We start from the raw sequence: 20,951 nt of genomic DNA, 5'->3' as shown, positions 1-20,951 counted from the left end.
TTTGTGACGTGAGGTTGGTGACGGCTATGGACTTGGTAACTGGGACCAGGTCAAAGCAAGCTTTATTACAATCCGCGGGGCTGTGGAGAAGGTCATGGATGTGTCTGGAGTGATGCCCTGGAATTTTTGTACTTTTGCGATGAGATGATTTGGTCATAATTTAACATTGACACTGACCGAGATGAGGCGACGATAACCTCGCTCATGTGTTTAAGGATATAGGTAAGATATGGAAGAAAAAAAAAGCCATACAACGTATTAAATGGATTTATTACAAAAATTTCATCATCACTTGACAGTTTCTTTCAGGCTAGGTCCTAATACGCAAACTACACGATACACCAAAACAATGCACTTTGCCGCGCGCTCAGCTCGGCTCATCAAATATTCAAGCAACCCAAACGCCCGCGCCACCCAGCGCTCTCTGCATTTATCATAATATTCATATTAATAAATATTAATTATTGTATATTTTTATTAATTAAATGCTACAGCAATAGTGCAACGTACACATAATTACGCAAAGTAAACAAATTCAGTTCCGGTGTTTTCGTTTGTGGCAACGTTGTTTACTTATAATATACCTTCTAGGGACTTGATGAGTTATCGTATAAATGATAGGAATTTCTATGTAAATCATGGTGAATAGCCATTTCTGGGAGGACAGAAAGAAATCCCAAAATTAGGTAATTGCTGAATTGCTTATTTAATTGCAGCATTTCTATATTAGTCTCCCCGTGACCACCACGCTTGCTGTAAAGTGTTCGAAACGTCGGGTTAATAATATATATGAATAAATCGCGTTTTAAATCCGTTAAAAAGTTTTTAATTTCTAAATGTATAATACTTGCGTAATATCAAACACAAGAAAATACTATTTCTATATTAGCTAATAAATTTTATACACAGCAATAGTTTCCTAAATTCCGGCCATCCACATAAAAGCGTCAACTTGTCAAATTACTACAAAAAAGACGATAAAATATTAACCATAACTGCACATTAGCTAAATAAAATTGATACTACTTCAGGCTCAAAAATTAACGACGAAGGCGGTGAATAGACCACGGATGTGGGGTTAATGGCAACGAGAAAAGGTGGATAGAAACACGACTTTTAGCAGTTACATACATAAACATTTTTTATTGAGATTGTTTGATTGATTTTGATTGAGATTAAATTTTATTGTAATTAGATTTACTAACTAATAATTCACTAACGACTGATTCATGGTGAACTGTCCAATGTCCCGTGCTGTTGCACTGGGTAATCTCGTTTAACTCCATGCCTATTTACTGCATTGTAATGTAATAATTGCGTGGCTATCCACGGGCTATCCCTAGCTCATCTTCTCTTTTCACGACTGTCTTTTTACCCCAATTTTTAGTTAGAAACTGCCTACTTATTCTAAATTCATTGACAGATTATTTAATATTGATAGAATTATTCTTTTTAACAAGAACTAAACTGCCTTCAAGATTCAGAATTAGACCAAATTTAAATGGAACCACCTGGAAGGAAGAAGCTTTCAAATAAAAAACAATTTATAAAAATCGGTTCATCCAATAAAAAGTTATGAGGTAACAAACACCAATGAAAAAAAACGTTGTTGAATTGCAAACCTCCTTTTTTTGAAGTCAATTGAAAGCGCAGTTTTGGTACGTAGCTGACATAGAAATAGCAGCCTATTATTTTACTAAGTGGCATACCCACACTTTCAAAATAAAAAATGCTACAGAATATAAGGTGATAATAAACTTTGATTTAATCTAATTTGATGAATTTCTGTATGATCTCATTATTGTGTTGTTGTATAAAAGCAATAAAATTAGAAACTATTTTGATAAGAATACTATGAAAAACATCTCGAGTCGAAAGTCGTGTGGCCTAATTGTTTGTTAATTAACAAACATTTGTTAAAGTCGTCTGTAACAACTGATATGTTCAGTGCACTGTTAGTCCCCGTGCGTTGGGAGTGGACTCTGAATATTGAAACTGAACTGTATTACTTGAAAAATATAAAACGCTTACACTATATAACCGTTAGTACAAATAGGTTACATTAACTTTATCTAGACTGCGACTCCAAGACTACTTGGGATCGCAACCAAAAGCCGTGGTTATCTATCTTTCACGGTCAACGTACTTCCCTGCCACTGGCTTATTCATATTTTTTTTCTACTATAGAGTTCAATATTTGCAGTTGATTCTATTTCTTTTTTCAAAAAAGCAATTTTTCTTTTGATTCCAAACAATAACAATTTGTACAGTGGCAGTAGCCCCTGTGCGTAGAGTGGCACAGCACCGGAGCAGGGGCGCCGCCGGCCGGGCCACCCGCGGAGCAGCGCCGCGCGCCCGCTCGGGGCCAGGCCCGCGATGCTTCGCGTGTGAGATCCGTAACTTGAATTAAACTACTCGCGCCGCGCCTCGCCGCGCCTTCTTGAGATTTGGTTCCATTATCACGTACTTACAGCGTCTTCGCCTTTTCTAATAGATCGTTGATAAATTTCTGAAACAACGAACTCATATTTATTTCGACACAAACTTTCATTAAGTTGATGAAATTTGGATTTATTAAAATATTAGCTCACGCCATTCGCCCATTAATTCTAAAGCCATATTTAGAGGAACGGACGGTCGTCATTATTCTACACGTGACAGTATAATATTTTTTTTTAATCTGGTGAATACAGTTGTATAAGCATACAATAGCATATGACCAACTTTACCCAGAAACTATAAGAAAGCAAACTAGACTAAACCTGCTCACGTAGTAATTATTTAGTGATGTGTAACTCCTACTAATCCTATCCTTCCTACTAATATTATAAATGCGAAAGTTTGTAAGGATGTGTGTGTGTTTGTTGCTCTTTCACGCAAAAACTACTGAATCGATTGCAATTAAATTTGGTACGTACAAAGCTGGAGAACTGGAATAAAATATAGGCAACTTTTTATCCCGATATTCCTACGGGATACGGACATACGCGGGTAAAACCGCGGGGCGCAGCTAGTACTTTATATTTTAGAATTGGACCCATAATTAACAATGTTTTCTTATTCACATTAGCTACTTGCTTAGAAAAAGAAAAAGAAGTTCAATACTTACATATACATCCTTTTGAGGTTTCTTGGCATCAGCTAGGAGCACCTGTAACAAGGTTTTAAAGATTTTAAGTAATCAAGATTAAGACCCTAAGTATACAAATGGAACAGGAATGTCAATATTGTTGTAAACGAGACTCGCAAGAACGGAAGCGGAAGGAAAACCTTGTGTGCGTTAGATCAGTTCATCAAATTAATATCAGTCGACCTTCAAGAGGGAGCAATGGACGTTTTGCATCCACGCATGTTACGATGACATATTTATTTTAATGCTGAGGCCTATACTGAGATACTGTATCTATGAATGCTGCAATTAATGCTTACCATGCATACGTCTCATCTGTACTATCATATGGAATTATTCTTTCGAGACAGACTTGCGATCTACAGAAAGTATTTTTGGCGATGTTTATGTATCCGAGCTCTGTGCCGATTGCACCAAAGGGACAGTTGCAGACCACAGTTTAGTAAATTACGTATCCTTACATTGACTTGCATGTACATTAGAGAAGTATGTTTATTTGTTTAATATCATTCACAATATTTTAAGAAGAAAGGAGAAGTAAACTCTCATATGTTAACAAGATATCAGAATTAGCTATATTTCCCAACTTGTAGAATAAACACAACTAAATATAGTGTAATATTAATGACTATTAAAATACCGTATAATTTCAAGGATCTACCAGTAAATCTACATATCTAAAAAGAGACTGACGAAATGGTTAATGGTGAAACAATTTTATGACATTGAAGAATTTATGACATTAAAAGAGAATTAAGTAGTGTACCTAGCAGGACATTAATGTTAATTTAATTTTCGATTTAATATTTGCACACCAAAACTTTGGGTAGAATGTATTAGCCGCAGAATATTGTAATAAGATCTATAATTTGTAACTACATTTTTGAATTTGAATTTATACTTGAATAGCCAAGTAAGTATGTAGAATTATCGCTTTTGAGGTGAGTTCACTCACCAACAGAAATATGAACGTCCGTTACGTAGCTAGCCATAGCGATCAGTATAGACTCGCTTCGATGAATGCGTGGCCCGTTATGGGAAGTCGTAGATCTAAAGTCTCTTAGTCATTTCTTTGATACGAAAATATTTTTGTGTTGTCCTGCCCGGTGCTGTTCGTTTGAGATTGGTGGGGCTGAGTGTTGTTTTTAAGGAAATAATCAACATATATTTTGTTGCCTATGAAATACATTTGTTATTTAATATTTTTTTGTCTATTAAATAGCTTCCACTTGCTGCACCACTTCTGATATTTTGATATAAACCCATTTTACCAGAACGCGTTATAAGGACGGGCAGGAAGGAAGCACATGTATCTTCTACTTATATTACAAATTTTGTATTGAAACGATAACAATATGTATATTAATGGTAAAAATAATATTAAAACATCTTGCTTGAGAAGAGTGTAGATTCCATGTGGTAGAAATGCCGATGTACGTACCGTACACGTTTGTACAATTGCAATTAAATGATAAACATGCCGAGGTAAAAGATAAGAAACAAAACGCAGTAAAAAGATATGCAATACCGTGAGATGGCGGCGACGCTGGTCGTCGCTGTCCATGTCCAGCAGCTCGTCGATGTCCACTTCTACCTCCTGGTCGGCGCTCCCCCCGCCCGCCGCGCTCCCCGCGCCTGCTGCAGTCTCGCTCTGTTCAGAAACAGCAGTAAGCATTACATTATCTAGTCGGTAGTAGTCCAATCATATACGACGTTCAGAGTAATAACTTATGAGTCCTGTGTAATTAGTATAAAACAGACGAACAAACGGAGATTTTCTTATTACAGACGGACACTTTAACTTCATTTCGGGCCAAGAAAGGCCCATATTATTCTTCTACGCAAATAATAAATATTAAATAGGTTAAATAACCTTAAACCAGAGTGGGCCAGCTCGGCCGGTACGCAGAGCCGCAGAAATACGCATATTATGCTATATATTCTTCTGTTGTCGTTGTGCTGCTGTGGATCATGTATTTTAAAGCATCATAAAACATTCTTTTAGCTAAAGTAGCCCCCTTTATTAAAAAAAAACGTAAAGGACGAACCGGCGACTCGTACAATTTCTGCAATTCGTCGTAGAGCCACATCTCCACGGCGAGCCTCTTGCGGATCAGCGCCATCTGGTGGCTGCCGTACTTCGCCGTCAGAAACTTTTCGCGCCGCTCCTTAACCTGAGAATACGTAGGTACGTCGAAGTATATAATCTTAAAGCTATGAACGTCAAATTGCCATGAGTCGGTATTTAACATATTTAACGCGAATAGACAGGTTATTTTTGATTCAAACAGAGGATATTTAGGGGTATTCGTTGTAACTATTATTAATTAAAAATTTGAAAGCTTACTTCGCCTTTATCACTAAAATTGACATGTAATCCCGCTTTAGCGGGCGAGCGCTCGGTGGGCGATAGCGCGGGATGCGCGGGGTGCGCGGCGTGCGCGTGGTGCGCGGGGTGAGGGGGGTGGCCGCGTGCCGGGAACGCGCCCGCCGCGCTCGCCGCCGCCACGCCGCACTCCATGGCGCCGCCGCCGCTGCTGCGGCCCTGCAAGCGCAAGCCCCACATTACGTTGGAAGGTGTTGAAAGTTTGCTACTTACTTGGAGCACTAGCTCCAGGCACCAGGCCTCTAGAGACGGAAGGAGTGATCGAATAAATTGATTGATCACTCTATGTATTTTTACTCGAATATACGTATCTATAGATCATATAGAATAGGTACAACACAAGTAAAGTATTACAATTAAAATATACCTGAACTGAATCAATATGACAAACAGAAAACGGATATGCCTCTATATCAGCAAAAACATGTCTAGATGCATGTTGCAAGTTGAAACAATAACAATAAATCGGCGAAACGTGATAGGTGTCTATTGCTTATTTTGACGATTGCACTTAAACAAAGTACACATAACAAAGGAAGAGAGGAAAAAGATAATATGTTATGATTCTCAAATCACACTCACTAAAGTTATCTATACTAGTTATAATTAATGCTGTAGAGTTTGTTTGAGGCGATACATTCATTTAACTGATATAATATTTTGGACTAATCATTTTATAATAACTCATTAGTCTAATCATTCCGCTTTCATAGGAAAATTGTAACTATTGTCTCTTACTGTATTGCAAATGAATGACCGTTATTAAATTTAATCCTAAGTAGCTCGAATATTATCGTACAGCCCCATGGTCCCTGACACTGCATTAGCGAGCCGAAATTTCGTCCAATTTTCGCCGTATTTAAATGATTTAAGCTGCTTAAGCTGACATAAATTCGGCTGACTCGTTAATCCTATAGAATCGAATTTGTGTCAAGTCAACGCACCCATTCTACAAGCCAATTAATTATTACTTCCTACAGGAAGTTAAAAGTAACCACGGGCTTTCGCTTACAGTAAGGAAGTAAGGACATTGTACAACAGATTTCGTCGGTATTAACGTTAGATTGGTACAAGAGTTCAACAAATCTGTATGCAAATGAGAGTCGGTCGAGCCGCGGGGCACCGGCCGAGACGAGGGTCCGGCCTCGGCATGTTAATTATTATTGTTTCACGGGGAACTGCGTAGGTATAAAGCTTCTCAAACAATGCCTTCTCGTCAACTATTTGCGATGGGCTCCCTAAACTCTCGAATAGGCTGCAGGGAATCGTCTACGCGAAAGTCCACTAGCTGTTTTTCATTATTAAGTGATATTTAAAAGTATGCCTATGTTGTTTTCGGAATTTTATTAACATACTGCGCTGTTGTTAGGCAGATCGTATCTTGGGATAATCTTATAAATAAGTTTTTTTCAAAAAATTGTGTTTTTGTTAATGCTCATTTAAATACCAAGCTATCACGATGCATTAATAAATAATTGAAAAGAAAAGTCATAAAAGGCACCTCGATTTATTTAAGAGCCTTACGCCCTTAAATTAATATGAAATATATAATATATATTTTTAAGAGCTGCTGAGAGAGTACCCACATGACCCATTTCCATGCGCTGATCTTAGCTGGCAGCTAGTTGAATTACATCCGGTCACTAATTTCCAATGCGTTTGTCAATTTATTAATTACTCGAACAAAACTTTCCTCTATTTATGATATTTTTCTATACAGTGGGCCAGAGTGTTGATACACAGTGTGCGCACACACGCGTACACAGCCGAAATAAGAATACGTTTAACCAAAATTTATTGGTTGTACTAAAAAATATTAAATTACTATACTAAAATTATATATTACTAAACTATTTTATAATAAAAGAATTATTATTAAATTACCATGTTGCTTAAGAATAATTTGACATCAAAACAGAATGATTACCCGTATTAGCATTCATTAATAGAGATGTTAAGAAAATTTTACATAGATGTCATGAACGTTTTTGTATCGTATCAATTTTGGCAATGTGTTTTCCACACATCGATTAAGTAAACATCCTAAAACATATCACATCACACATATCATTTTGAATTTTTCTGCTATTTTTTAATGCAGTGAACCAGATATTTCAAGGCATTATAACACACGTTTCAGCTTATGTAAAAGTAAAACGACGACAAGTCGGATCGTATCGCTAAACGGAATACCTTATACCGACCAAAGTTTAATTTTTATTTCGACACCATTTATAATTTAAAGCTTTTATTATATGTTGTTGTACTGTTTATTGTTGATTGTCTCACCCAAGTTAATAAATAGTAGTAAATATTCTTTCTCGTATGTTACTGCAATTGCCTGTAATACGTTACTTTCAAGCACGATTAAAACGTACAATTGTAAGCAAAGAACAGGACTCTAAGCGGCACTTAAGGGCATCAGTGCTCCCCGCAGGATGTGTGCAAAGCCGCAACTACAGAAATAGGTGAGGACGCTGCGGGAGCGGCGTCACCGCGCCAAGTGGCCTCTCGAGAGCGGCTCAGCGTCGATACCAGCAATACACACACTAACCCCGGATATATACCAGACTATGTAGTGATCATCTTCCTTATCCTTACTATCCATCTCAATTCTCTGAGCACAAAAAATATATCTAATAAATATAATCATAAACTAGCTGCGCCTCGCGGTTTCGGTTGATGCGACGTAAAAGAAAGACAAACAAACACATGCGCATTTACAATCTTCATAAAATCTGTGGCAGAATATAAAAAAGATATAAAGACTTTTTTAAAGAACGGTCTGAAAAACCGTTTAAGTAAACGTACACATTCACGTTACCACTCTCTCATTCACTCTTACGAATTTGCTCAACCAGAAAATGATATTATGTTCTAATTGTAATTAGTAGTTTAGATTTTAGTTTTATATAATTTTTGGAAGTTGAAAGCGACTATTACTCCACAATACGAAAATCATAGTGTGCAGTAACAATAAAGAAACATTTAACGCTCACACACCACCATTGCAACACATCACATCGTCTTGCGAACTTCTACTCTTTCGGTTTGTATGTGGGTATGTGACCGCGTATCACGGTTAAACTTATAAATGGATTCATAATGTGAATCTTAAGATGAGTTTTCTCCGTAGTAGAAAAAAGGAGATCACAGTTATCATAAAGGTTCCCTTGCAAGAATTAGTTGCAGTGCGATTTAGTTACTTTTTTGGTATGAATTTTGTAGTTTAGACATTTTTTTAATCAACTAATATCCTGCCCTCAGGAACGACAACTTCTAAAATATTTTCATCTTCAGAACGTTTCCAAGGTTTTGAACATGTATAGCAAAACTGTTAAGGTTATTAAGATTGAGTACTCTCAAGAAGAAGAAGAAGGTTATTCTGAGCGCTACCCTTTCACAAAACAGTAAACGAAGTCAGTACACGGGATTCACTAATATCTGATCGTAATCCAAGCGTATTAGAAGTGGAGTGTAAACGCACATAAAGAAATCGAAGCCTAAATTAATTTGAAATGCCAAGATGGGTATCAAATTCAAGGTTGGCAAAGTGAATTTAATCACTATCGTTAATAGTGTTGTTTTATAAATTCTTGTGGAAACCGCGCCGCAAAGGTCACCTATTAAGAACAGCGTTCATGACAATTTTAATAACCGTATGAATCGATTTGGGTACGGCTTTTATTTACGAGTCTGTTGTCGAAATAGTTCTAATCTCTGTTTGGTGCTGAATAATATTCTCTTTAGAATCTAAATCCAGGATCGTATGCGATTTTTGAGTTTCTAATGAAGTTATGTACTTCATCGGAGATATATTTTTTCAACATTAACAAACTATATATATACAAATTTCGCTTTCATTTGCAACTATTTTGAAATTTATGGTCACTTAGTAGTTGTACTAATATGCTTGTTGCGCACAGTCTGCACAAATGCAGATGCAGCCCAAATAGTTTAGTAAGCTTTTTTCTTTATCTTAGTCCTAAGGAAGTATGATAAATTAGTCTAACATCGGCCACCTTAGAATTAACGTAATATTCTAATGTTCTTATTTATTTATATTATTAAGGAAGTTTATTATTTTATCACTAACACAAGCAGTTCCCATCTACGTATCTTTTTTCGTTATTCGTTTCTGCATATATTATGTTTTCATTTTTCAACTTAACATATTCAAGTACTTTGAGTCAAAAATAAAGCAGCTTGTAAGTCATTATCCACGTAAAGCGTTCCGTGAGAAGTCGCTTTAGCACAAACAAAGGGCTGCCCTGGGCGCCGCGACGGCCGCCCGCCGCCCGCAGCCGCCGCCCGCCGCCTAGACACTATAACAGTCTACACGCAGCCCTTTCAATTGCAACTATTTCTCCCCAATGCATTTTGTATTCTGTTCCATAGACATACCATGCAATCCGCCTGGAAATTGTATTCTATACTTATGACGCCACTATATGCAATTTAAATACGAAAACTTTTAACGTGATATTTTGTCTAAATAATTTTTATTTATTTGTTTATATGAATACATTTTATATTTATCTATGACAATAAAATATCATTAACTTATTAGAATGACGACCTCAAAATAATTTGTAAATTGCAGGTATGATTTAATCAATACATTAAGGAATAATTTAATCTAACCCAATTTCATATAGGAGATGAATCCTTTGTTCTCTCGACGAGTAGGTTCGGTGCAAGCAAGACCTTGCATGTAAAGAATTTAACCTTCGGGATTTTAGACGGTCTTTTTTGGATGTATTCAATGAATATTTATTTTATATTGACACTGAAACGCGAATTTAAAAAAGTTATTAATTCATTTATCATCAGATTTATGGCACTAACTTCGGTATATCGTACTTGCAGTAATGGGAAGGTTCAACACCTTATCAACGTGCGTGCTTGACTCCATCACTTGTACACTTATATGCGAGAGAGCTTAATGACATGTAATACAGCATAACTTATGCTATATAGAACGAAGATCAGATTTAAATGCAAGGAAAGATAAATAGTTTCATTATTTCTAAGGAACAACGTACATCAAGACATCGCAAACTATTTGTCACAACTAATACGATATTAGTAAAGTAAGAGTTGCAGTTTTATTTAATCCTATTACAAAGACAAAATCGACCTTGATACGTTCGTCCAATTTGTTATCCTGCATGCGTACTAAATGAGAAAAAGTACCTATATGTACAACATAATCCCACAAGTTATTAAACTTACCTGAAGTATAAGCTCTACTCTACTCTCTATCGTTTTTCTCGATTGAACGAGGATAGATCAAAATGCTTATCTTTAAGACCAGGAAATAGGAAATTTTAACGTTTTACATACTCTTTTCATTAAATATTTAACGTTTTAAAAGTTCTGGAATATAATGATAGGAATAGCTTAGAAATAGGAATAACTTTAAGAAAGAGTTGTATCTCGTTACAGTGTGTTCCTCCGGGTTCCTCGTGCACTGTGCAGCCCGCGGGCAGGTCGGCGGAGGCGTATCGACCGCGGTGCGCCGCGCGCGTCTCGTCGCCGACTAAATTAATAAGTGCCAGACACGAGCACTATCTCTTCAACATTTATTTCCATAATTAGGTAGTTTTTCGATATTCTACTGTTTGCCTAATCTAATGTAAGGTAGCACACGTTTATGTGGAAATAGAAAAATAAAACATAATTTGAATATTACAAAATAGTTTTCAAGATCACATATTTTGTTCTCAATAAAAAAAAAAATCAAAATCAAAATAAGTAAGTTCATGGACTGTGTATTTGTAAAATATGTAATCACAATTAAACCACTAAGTAAAATCCTAGTATAAAACAAAGTCACTTGCTCTGTCCATAAACTCCATATGACCCTATGAATGCTTAAATCTTTACAACTACGCCCACGGGTTTTGATGGGGTTTTATTTAATAAAAAAGATCGGTTCAAGGGGAAGGTTTACATGTATAATAATATCAAACTACTCCGAATTTATCGCGAGCGAAGCCGCGGACAAAAGCCAGTAATTAATATAATCAATAATAATGTGATAGAGAACTGGTAATGAAATAGAACTGGTAAATTCAACATCAAATCTAGTGAATTCCGAACTCCTTATTCCTATAAATCCTACTTCTTATCCTATCCTACTAATATTATAAATGCGAAAGTTTGTAAGGATGTGTGTGCGTTTGTTGCTCTTTCGCGCAAAAACTACTGAATCGATTGCAATTAAATTTGGTACGTAGACAGCTGGACAACTAGAATAACATATAGGCAACATTTTATATATTCCTACGGGATACGGACTAACGCGAAACCGCGGGGCGCAACAAGTTAGGTATAGATGCAAAAATGTATTTGTTTGCTTATCTTTCTTCAAAGTTGCAACAGGGCGGTTTTATCATAATATGACTGTTTGTTGTTTGTTGTCTGAAGATATGTAGGAAACTAGAGAGTTACAAAAGCCTATTTTTATCGACTTGAAACCTCTCATTTACAGAAGTATTCAAAGAAATTTCATTTATAGCAAATTGTTCCACTGCAATCATGTCTTCTCATAAAGAAAGGAAGAAAGGATGAAAGAAACATTTATTTTTATTATAATAAAAATATTACACTGATACATATGCCAGTACATTCACTAGACTGAGACCAATCATTAATTGATATCATGAGATCAATAATCCAACTTCATTCAGCGTAAAGTAAGAATTTCCCTGAAGGACGCATTACAGCTTAGGTTCTTTAAAAATACGATTCTATTCAATTCTAGCAACTGGACTGTGAAAATTTTCGACATAGCTATATACAATAATATTTTAAACTTGTATTAACTTACATTAGTTATTTCCCAATAAGAAATGACGCTGTTGGCATTAAATCCAGAAACATGTTCTAAATATAAATATGAGAATAGTCACAACAATTTTCCAGTCAATCGTCACAGCAAACGTTATCAAAATATAGTTTTTAAAAGATTTTCTAGTAGATTAGTTTCGTAATGTGAAAATAGAATTTGTTTATGGATATAACGCTTTCCACTTTCGTAATTTACGTTGGAGGCAAGGAATACCTATGGTTTTATGGTACTATACCTACTTTTTATTATTCTACGAAAATACAAACACGTTAAATAAAATTATTATAAAGATATTCATAGCCATAATTAATGTTCTTAGGTGTTTGAAATGAGCGTCATAAATGCGCGGCTTCAAAGTTCGTCATAATTCATATTATACTCATGACACAAAGATTCGTAATATAACATTATTTTTGGACAATGCTACAATGAAATATTATATTTTATGTGACTCTGCAGCGAAGCACAATATAAATATTTATACTGTGGTGCCGTCGAGTGTAGTGTGTGAAGGTACAAAAAGTAATCGATGAATATGGAAACATTAGCGGGCAGCGAAGCGCGTCCTCTCCGGTTCCTCGCTAACGACCTCCTCGCCGTGCACACTCACTCCGTCCTACCTTCCGACGAGAGGTTACCAGCAACTTATTCATTACTTACATCTTTAGCCAACGATCACTATCAAAACTTATATTTTATAACTTGTGCATTTCACCTACTAAAAGCTGTAATTAAAAATAAAAGTAACTTAAACTTTAAGTTTTATAGCATTGAAATGCTTTACAAATGAGAAATTTGGAAAGAATAGAAAAAAACGTCTAGTAAAAGTAAAGTTTTTCGTTGTTTATCTATCAAATATTGAAGCTATCAGATTTTTCTTTGGATACATATAGGAGAGAATCCATGAACTGAGTGATAAATGTATTCCGTGTATTATAATAGAACAGTAACCAACACGACGATTAATTATTTTTATAAAAGAGTAATTGCTATGGAATGTATAGCCCGAAATAAAATAATATGTAGCCCGAAACAATGCTTGCTCATTGTTTTGTCTGTATGTCTGATTGTTTGTTAAAAAAATAAATAAAAACTAGGCAGATTCAGACAACATTTTAATATGGTTATGGTTATATTCCATGCATGTAACCGAGGGATAAAAAAATTAATCGATACATATGTAATTAAATATCATTGGATAAGTAATAATGATAGTAGATAGGGCAAATAACTTTTTTTGCTAATATAAGTTGTTGACAATATACATTTACAGTCGTATTTCTCTTCTTCAAAAATCCATGAATTACAATATTTTATTATCGACGCAAGCGAAGACGTGAGCCGTAAGCTAGTGATAAATATTCTATGTTATAACGATTCACAAGCGCTTCTAGAATAAGTCCAGTTAAATAAATAAATGTTTTAGTTTGTGTTTCGAGTGGTTTTGGTGAAAAAATGTTGCTCTGACATGATCAACCTCAAGTCAACCTATCTAAGAGACGGACGGTGCTCTCGATGCTTTAATAATCATACATAAAGCATTAAGAAAATTATCAATTTTATATATACTTTCATGTTCAATGACTTTCATTCAATTTCTTAGACCTGCCGTTTACATTACATTAATATCTTTCTAAGAGAAATAAACTCAAAATTAAATGTGATGTATGTAGAAGTTAATTAACCATTGTTATGGACACTAATATTTGAATGCGCTGTCCCATTACTATAGGATAGGATACTAATACGCATTAATTCGATATGTTGCAAGTCCAAAGATTTTATAAGATACGTGACTCCATCTATTGATACATATCAAATTAAAATGAAGCTTGACTTGAATCTGCCTCAAATAATTAAAACAATTCATAAATATTTAAAAAACTGCTGATTAAAATTTTAAATATTGTGAATGTTGAAACTCTATATCTATATCTAATTAAGCCGTAGATATTTTTAAGAATTTGTCGTGTCATAAAATTGTATCATTAATGGGTAGGATGACACAGAAAACGTGTGAAGTGCGCATCGCGAGAGGTCGGCAAGGTTGCTGACCTTCGGCAGCTGACGAGCAACGGTTATTTGCCAATTTCCTAACCATATTCACATCAGCCGAAATACATTTACAATCAAGTACCTTGCAAATGGAAATTGGAACCAGAAAGTTTGGCAAACGGCACGTTGTTTGGGACAAATTATAGTTTTGATAACGTGCAGAACGGCGCAGAATCAGCTTGCAAACATAGGAACGCTAATAAAACACGAGATGTGCGTCACCTACAGAAATAGCTGAGAGTTCAGGCGCGAGTCCGCTTCCGAGTAATATTGTTAGAAGTGGATCTGACCCTAATACGGACTGGATAGCTGCTAACTGAATGCCGTAACGACCAGACTTTGTAATATTTTAATGCCTACATAAGGGAGGAGAAAATTAGGTCAGTTCAACGCGTTGTTGGCACATTCATCGTTTGGAGAATATACATTTGGGCCATATTTAAAAAAAATTGATTATTATCAAAGGATGTTATGCTACTTGATATGAGCAAATTTCTAATTAGTTGGGAAGCTATGCAATCATTGCAACTATGAAGGCAAGGTGTTCTTATGCAACAGAAGTCCGGCTTGCGCGGCATTGCACGAGGTGCTAGCGGCCCTCGGCTCGGCGCTGGGAGGCGCGCGGCGCGAGGGACCGAAACAATCTTCATCATTTGCAATGCTCTACTGGGCTCGTTGAGCGACAACACCGTTTCGGCCTCTATTTATTTATTTGAAGAAAATAGATTGCAGTATTACAGGGGATATTCATTTTCAAAAATAGTAGTTCCGGTTACATATCACGAATACGACTTCGTCACGTACTACAAAATTTATAAGCATCATATAGTATTTCCAATTTAAAGATTTTTTTTGATATAATTATTCAGCAAAGCTCAAGCTCATCCATTACTTACATTATATGAATATGTACTTGAAAATTTCGGGAAATCATATGGACTATACGTAATTACACGCCTCATAAAGGGAGATGCGAAGGCAGTGCTCTATTTATTTTAAATAGCACTTGCATCATGATATTTTCCACACAAATGTCATAAGTGTTTAAACATTGGTTTCATCACTTATGACGTTTGTGTAATAAATAAATTAACAAAATGTTTACAGAATTGCTCCGTTCACGTCCGCGTGTCTCTATGCATGGAAACTGGCGTGGTCACGGTAACTTCCGAAAAGTTTTCTATTAATTTTTATATGTTTAAGTATTCTCCAATAATATCTTGATGCTTTCGAAGACGACGGTCTTATTAGTTTTTCGTTTGAAGTCAGCATAAAAAAATTGTAATCAATCTAACTGTGAAAATTGAGATTATAAGGCGTGCACCTGGGATCTTCCAAACGTTTTATATGTATTAATTACTTCCTTGTTAACTATGTACATGTTTATGAATTTAATCTTATACGTATTTACGGTTGGATTAATAATAATTATTTAGATAATTAAATAATTATTTAGTTCATAGAGCTACATATACTGCTTGTTTTTACATCATACCGAAATAACCAAAAGCAATTTAAACTCAAAAATACGATATTAATTCCTGCATACGATACACATCAATCCATTGTTAAATGTAAAAATAGCTTTTGTCATAAAAAAACCTTATCGTTTTATGTTATGTAAAGAAGAGTTAGCTAACAATTGAACAATATTAGCGGTGCGCTTCGGTCGATGAACACATGCATATTGTTTGTCTTGTGAGAATATATAACAGAATAATACATCACACGCTTGAATCTCGATGCTCACGATTTTATTGATTTAAAGTCTAAAGCATCAGACTCACAATCGCGATGTTCAGTTAAGGGTTGTTTTAGAGCTCGTAACACAAGGGACTCGAAGGTCGATGGAGCCCCTTGAGTTCTAACTCGAGTCATCTGTAGATAATAAACACTCTTGAATTAATGAAAAGATACAAAGATGCTAACATCATGCAGCGTGATAACCTAAAGCTATCGTGATAACGTGATTTATTACTTCAATCTGGTTTCAGGTGATTTTACCGATTGTTGTGTACCGACGCTCTTCGCGTAAGACATACCTAGGCACATGATATCCTTATCAGCTTGCTGCCTCGTAATTGCCGTCAAATAGCCAAATTGGATCCAATCGATCATAGCGCAATAATAGAAACTGTATCATATTTAATTACTTTGGAAATGGCGTACAATTTTTTAAAACTAAATTTATGTACTTAGGTAGCTTAATTTAAATACTTATTCTTATATTCGTTTGTGATTGTGTCTAATTGATTATTATTATGATTACCTACCATTAAAATTATCAATATTGCCCTTTCACAGATTAATAGGTACTTGTAGAGTCATATAAACATTTCAGTTAAATTTACATTAGGATGTACATTCTCGTAGCGTTTCCACAGTTTACAAACTTACTAAAGCAATGACAGATCTAAAAGATAGGTCTGTGAAGAGGATCAGCGAGCGTCGGTGGCAGCAAGCGGAGAGGAGTCGTACCGAATCCGCGGTCAGTGGCCCCTAGAGCCTGCGCCCACTCGCCAGGCCGGATCGCGGGAGCTCGTCACGGCAACACAACACCTTCGCACTGTTTGTGTCAGACACTTGCCACTGAACGGATTGCGCGGAAATCAGAACGCACGCACATTCGACTGCACGCTCTGACAACGACTAGCGCGCCGCGGGCGGCGGGCTGCAGCGGGCGGCCCGCGAGCGCCGAGCGGTGCCGCGAACGCGAGAGGACGGCGGGGTGAGGTCGAGAGCGAGACGGGGGGGGTATGACCGCGCAGCGCTCGTGGCTGGAGTCCAGCGGCCCGGGACTCCTTGCAGAGGAGAGAGACGAGCGAGTCATAACCTCTTGACTTCCCAGGCGACACGAGGCACATTCTCATTTAGCGCTAGAATATATCCCTAGACACGTGCCGCGACATGCAATTATATCTTTGATCTAATTTGAACACTAATCTTATCAAAAAGCATAGATATTGAATTTAATAATATTTATGTTTTATCACATTAGCAATATCCTTGATTCGAATTGAAATTATAAATGTAAAAAAATCGACTTACAACTGCACGTGTCGATATTGACGTGTTAAAATGTTATTTCTGTTTGATGTTTGATATTGATTGTATCAAGCAATACGTCGTCCCTGCAAGGGACCGATGCAGCGGTATAAACAACGCAGTGATATCTGATAACCGCATACAAAGGTCCGTAATGCATTACTGATAATGAAGTGTAGGAGTTCTGTCGCACTTTCCTCTTGGCATTGTGAACTCGGAACAAAAGGTATCATTGAGCTTACGGAAAGAGTCATGAGTGAAAAATCTGATCTGATCAATCAGTGATACACATCAGTGATTGATATGGCATAGTACTGGACACGATTTAGAACTTTACAGTAGCTTCAATGTCAATGTATTTGTTTATAAATTATCAAAACATATGAGTATATATGTCACAATTTTAATATATGTGACATACTCTATTTAAATAATAATTTATTGTAAGCCTAGTTGACTTATTCTAGGCCATAATATATTGACGGCATATAGTATGATGTGTAAATAGAATAGTATATTTTGATAGGTGCACGCTAAACGATTTGAGTTTAACTACATGACTTTTACGAGTATTACCTAGGTTTCATTTATATATAATATCAGATAGAACATTTAGTTATGGTAAATAAGCAGGACTGATAAAACAACATTTGTATGAAAATAATTTTGAAGTTAGTACTTACGCTCCTGAATTTGAAGAAGAGCGACATGAGCGGCAGGTGTGGGCATGTGTCGCCGCGCCCGCGCGCACACTGCCGCGCCCGCCGCACGCAGCTCGCAGCCACCCGAGCACTACCCTTCCCATACAGGCGGTTAGAGATCCCGATGGGCCCTTCATTGTACTGTGACTCTGACGAATAAACCTGATGCCATTGAACTTCTTCCAGCGCAATGAAACGCATTACGCATAGAGACGAAATTTATATCCTTTTCTGGCAACATGCTCTATGCAGTATTTCAAATCAATTTTAATTCTTGTTTAATTAATACATGTTTTAATAATTAATTGTCTGTAACTTAATAATTTAGAGAAAAATTTGATATAATTTTGGCGATGCAAAAATTCATATAACAGTTAATTTAGTACTATTTTCCAAGACATTTTTTATTGTTTGTACTTTGTTACTTGATTGTGTATACTTTAAGTGTAAATAAACACCTATAATATAGCCGAACTTTATCGACCATATTTTTATATTGTTACTAAATGAGATATTTGTTTTCATTGCTTTATTCACATAAATAATTGCGTAGTGTTAATTGTCATGAATGATAGAGCAATAGAAGTGCGGCGGGCGTCAGGCAAGCCTCCGCCACACCACGCCGCGCCTCCGCGACGGCGCGCCTGCGCGGCGCTATCGACCCACGCCGGCCCGATCAGTCGACCTGACACATTCTAGGAAGTCACTTCAGAAACGTACCTGCATATCAAATTAGTACAATAGGATTAATAGTGGAATAAAGTAGTGTCTCGAAATCATTAGGGTGGCCTCGAAAGTGGGACTGCGTCGTTATCTCTGGAAGGAACGCCGAAATGTTGCCGGTGCTGTTGTGGGTCTGGCTGTCGGCGGCGGCGCAGGGCCGCGAGCTGGACCCCGCGGCGTGCGCGGCGCGCTTCGACGTGCAGCGGGACAAGATCATCCGTACGGAGGAGTCGCGCGAGATGGGCGCGCGCTACCTCTCCGAGCTGGACGTGGGCTCGCGCCGCGAGTGCCTGCGCCTCTGCTGCGAGACTGACGGCTGCGACGTCTTCGTCTTCGAGGAGAAGGTAACCTTCAATTCATCTTCTTGTATAGATAAAGTTACATGCTGCAGTGATTAGTTAATAAACCTTTTTGTTAGGTTAATAACTATACATTACATAAATAAAACACCGAATGTATATATAGTATATGCGTGTGTATTATAAAAATCTTAAACTATTCTGTAAGTGTGTACTTTATTCTAAGACATAACACTATATGTCTCAAATAAATGTAACATATGTGTTTCCCCTTTATCCAAGCCAATAATGTTTTTTTTTTTCGGGAAGAGATAATAGTGTAATGTAGTTACGTACAATATTTTCATTCGGATATTAATCTGCGTATTATACCATTTAAATTTTTTCAATTAAACTTTAAAATTTGTCGAAAAGTTTTAGGGAAATTTCCAAATTCGTGGTTTAGGCAACAAAATAAAAATGTTTGAATTTCTTGTGGTAATATACTAACTCGCTCTTTAAGACAGTTTAGAGGTTTGTGTACAGCATGCGTATTTGTGGTGTGTTGTCTTGCAGAGCCCCGGCAGCTGCTACCTGTTCAAGTGCGGACCGCCGGAGGACTTTCGCTGCAAGTTCACGGCGCACGGCAACTTCAGCAGCGGCGTGCTGGCGCTGAGCCGGCGCCTGGCCGAGCTGCAGGACCAGGAGCGCCTCGCGCCGCCCGACCCGCCCGACCTGGGGTAATTCACACCCCGTCCTTTTTACTCAGATAGAGTGTGCTGTGGAGTTCACTCTAACCTCAGCTCTACAATAACCTACAAAGATAGGCTATGATAAAATAAGGGCTTAAATCGTAAATCAAGCTCTTAGATGGTTCCTGAGGCGCCGGCTTATGGTCTACAAGAACTATAGAAATATAAATATATGTGTAAGAATTCAGATGATAATGATTTTCTTGAAACTAGTTGTAATGCGAATACATCGCTGGTATATAGTTCCCCAAACAAAGTCAGGTGCATCTCTGTCGTTTTTAAATATACCGAATCTAACCTAATATTGAATATCTATTTCACAATCCAAATCCAACACATGGTTAGTTTTATAATTTACCATAAAATAATAACAACAGAGTACAATCTCGCAAGTAGGTAATCTAGCCCGCGAAAGTAAGCTACTGGTGTTTTCGATGTTACGGTGCCATATACAATATGTGTACAGAAGGCTGACAACGACGAGCACGGTGCGGCCGAGCGCGCCGGCACGCCCGCCCGAGGCGCCGCCGCAGCCGCCGCGCCAGCAGCCCCACCAGACGCCGCACCAGACGCCGCACCAGCCGCCGCAACAGCCGCCGCACCAGCTGCCGCAGGAAGCGCTACTCCCAAGTATGCATTATCACGCTACACTTCTAAATCGTCATTCTACGTGTGGATTAATTATTACTGGTTTCCCCGGTTCGGAAAACGATTTGCAGAGATACTTATCTTCATCTCATCTCATACAATAGATTTTAATATTATACTATATTCTAATGTTATTGCGGGAGTCGAACTTCGTCAAGAATTGGGTGAGCTTTCACCGGGTAAGATTCCACGCTCCCAAATAATACCGATGTGAAATTGAATGGGACTGCGAATGCTACAGGCTACACTATATGTATAGTATCATGTTAACTGTGAGGCTACTATGTTCCGTTCAGTGAATGTTGGTGGTTGCTTCCTTCGTGCGACTCACCAGTTCAGTTGCTCGCTATAATGTAATAAAAATACGAATGTTGCAT

At 37.1% G+C, this 20,951-nt stretch overlaps 2 protein-coding genes across 2 annotated transcripts; one reads left to right on the top strand and one right to left on the bottom strand.

The window, feature by feature from the left end:
• Window positions 1-253: 253 nt before the first annotated feature.
• Window positions 254-17,107, bottom strand: LOC119834504 (protein phosphatase 1 regulatory subunit 14B-like). The gene is made up of 6 exons (XM_038358890.1): window positions 16,825-17,107; window positions 5,478-5,675; window positions 5,179-5,304; window positions 4,659-4,781; window positions 3,110-3,151; window positions 254-2,509 (listed from the first exon to the last, which is right to left on the bottom strand). The coding sequence occupies exons 2-6, from the start codon at window positions 5,649-5,651 to the stop codon at window positions 2,468-2,470; spliced, it is 507 nt and encodes a 168-aa protein (XP_038214818.1). The 5' UTR covers window positions 5,652-5,675; window positions 16,825-17,107; the 3' UTR covers window positions 254-2,467.
• Window positions 17,108-18,785: 1,678 nt separating this feature from the next.
• LOC119834268 (low-density lipoprotein receptor-related protein 11-like) lies at window positions 18,786-20,678 on the top strand. The gene is made up of 3 exons (XM_038358603.1): window positions 18,786-19,240; window positions 19,751-19,914; window positions 20,393-20,678. The coding sequence occupies exons 1-3, from the start codon at window positions 19,007-19,009 to the stop codon at window positions 20,676-20,678; spliced, it is 684 nt and encodes a 227-aa protein (XP_038214531.1). The 5' UTR covers window positions 18,786-19,006.
• Window positions 20,679-20,951: the final 273 nt, after the last annotated feature.

Source organism: Zerene cesonia, chromosome 19, assembly GCF_012273895.1.
Source record: "Zerene cesonia ecotype Mississippi chromosome 19, Zerene_cesonia_1.1, whole genome shotgun sequence".
In the NCBI taxonomy this organism is placed as follows: domain Eukaryota; kingdom Metazoa; phylum Arthropoda; class Insecta; order Lepidoptera; family Pieridae; genus Zerene; species Zerene cesonia.
This window is presented reverse-complemented; position numbering and strand designations above follow the sequence as displayed.

Excerpts from the sequence above, each read along its gene's own strand:
- LOC119834268 (XM_038358603.1), top strand. The coding sequence starts at position 19,007 with ATGTTGCCGGTGCTGTTGTGGGTCTGGCTGTCGGCGGCGGCGCAGGGC. Across the intron at positions 19,241-19,750 it reads TCTTCGTCTTCGAGGAGAAG|AGCCCCGGCAGCTGCTACCT; the intron begins GTAACCTTCAAT and ends GTTGTCTTGCAG. Across the intron at positions 19,915-20,392 it reads CCCGACCCGCCCGACCTGGG|AAGGCTGACAACGACGAGCA; the intron begins GTAATTCACACC and ends ATATGTGTACAG.
- LOC119834504 (XM_038358890.1), bottom strand. The coding sequence starts at position 5,651 with ATGGAGTGCGGCGTGGCGGCGGCGAGCGCGGCGGGCGCGTTCCCGGCA. Across the intron at positions 4,782-5,178 it reads AGAAATTGTACGAGTCGCCG|AGCGAGACTGCAGCAGGCGC; the intron begins GTTCGTCCTTTA and ends GTTTCTGAACAG. Across the intron at positions 2,510-3,109 it reads AACCTCAAAAGGATGTATAT|AAATTTATCAACGATCTATT; the intron begins GTAAGTATTGAA and ends TCGTTGTTTCAG.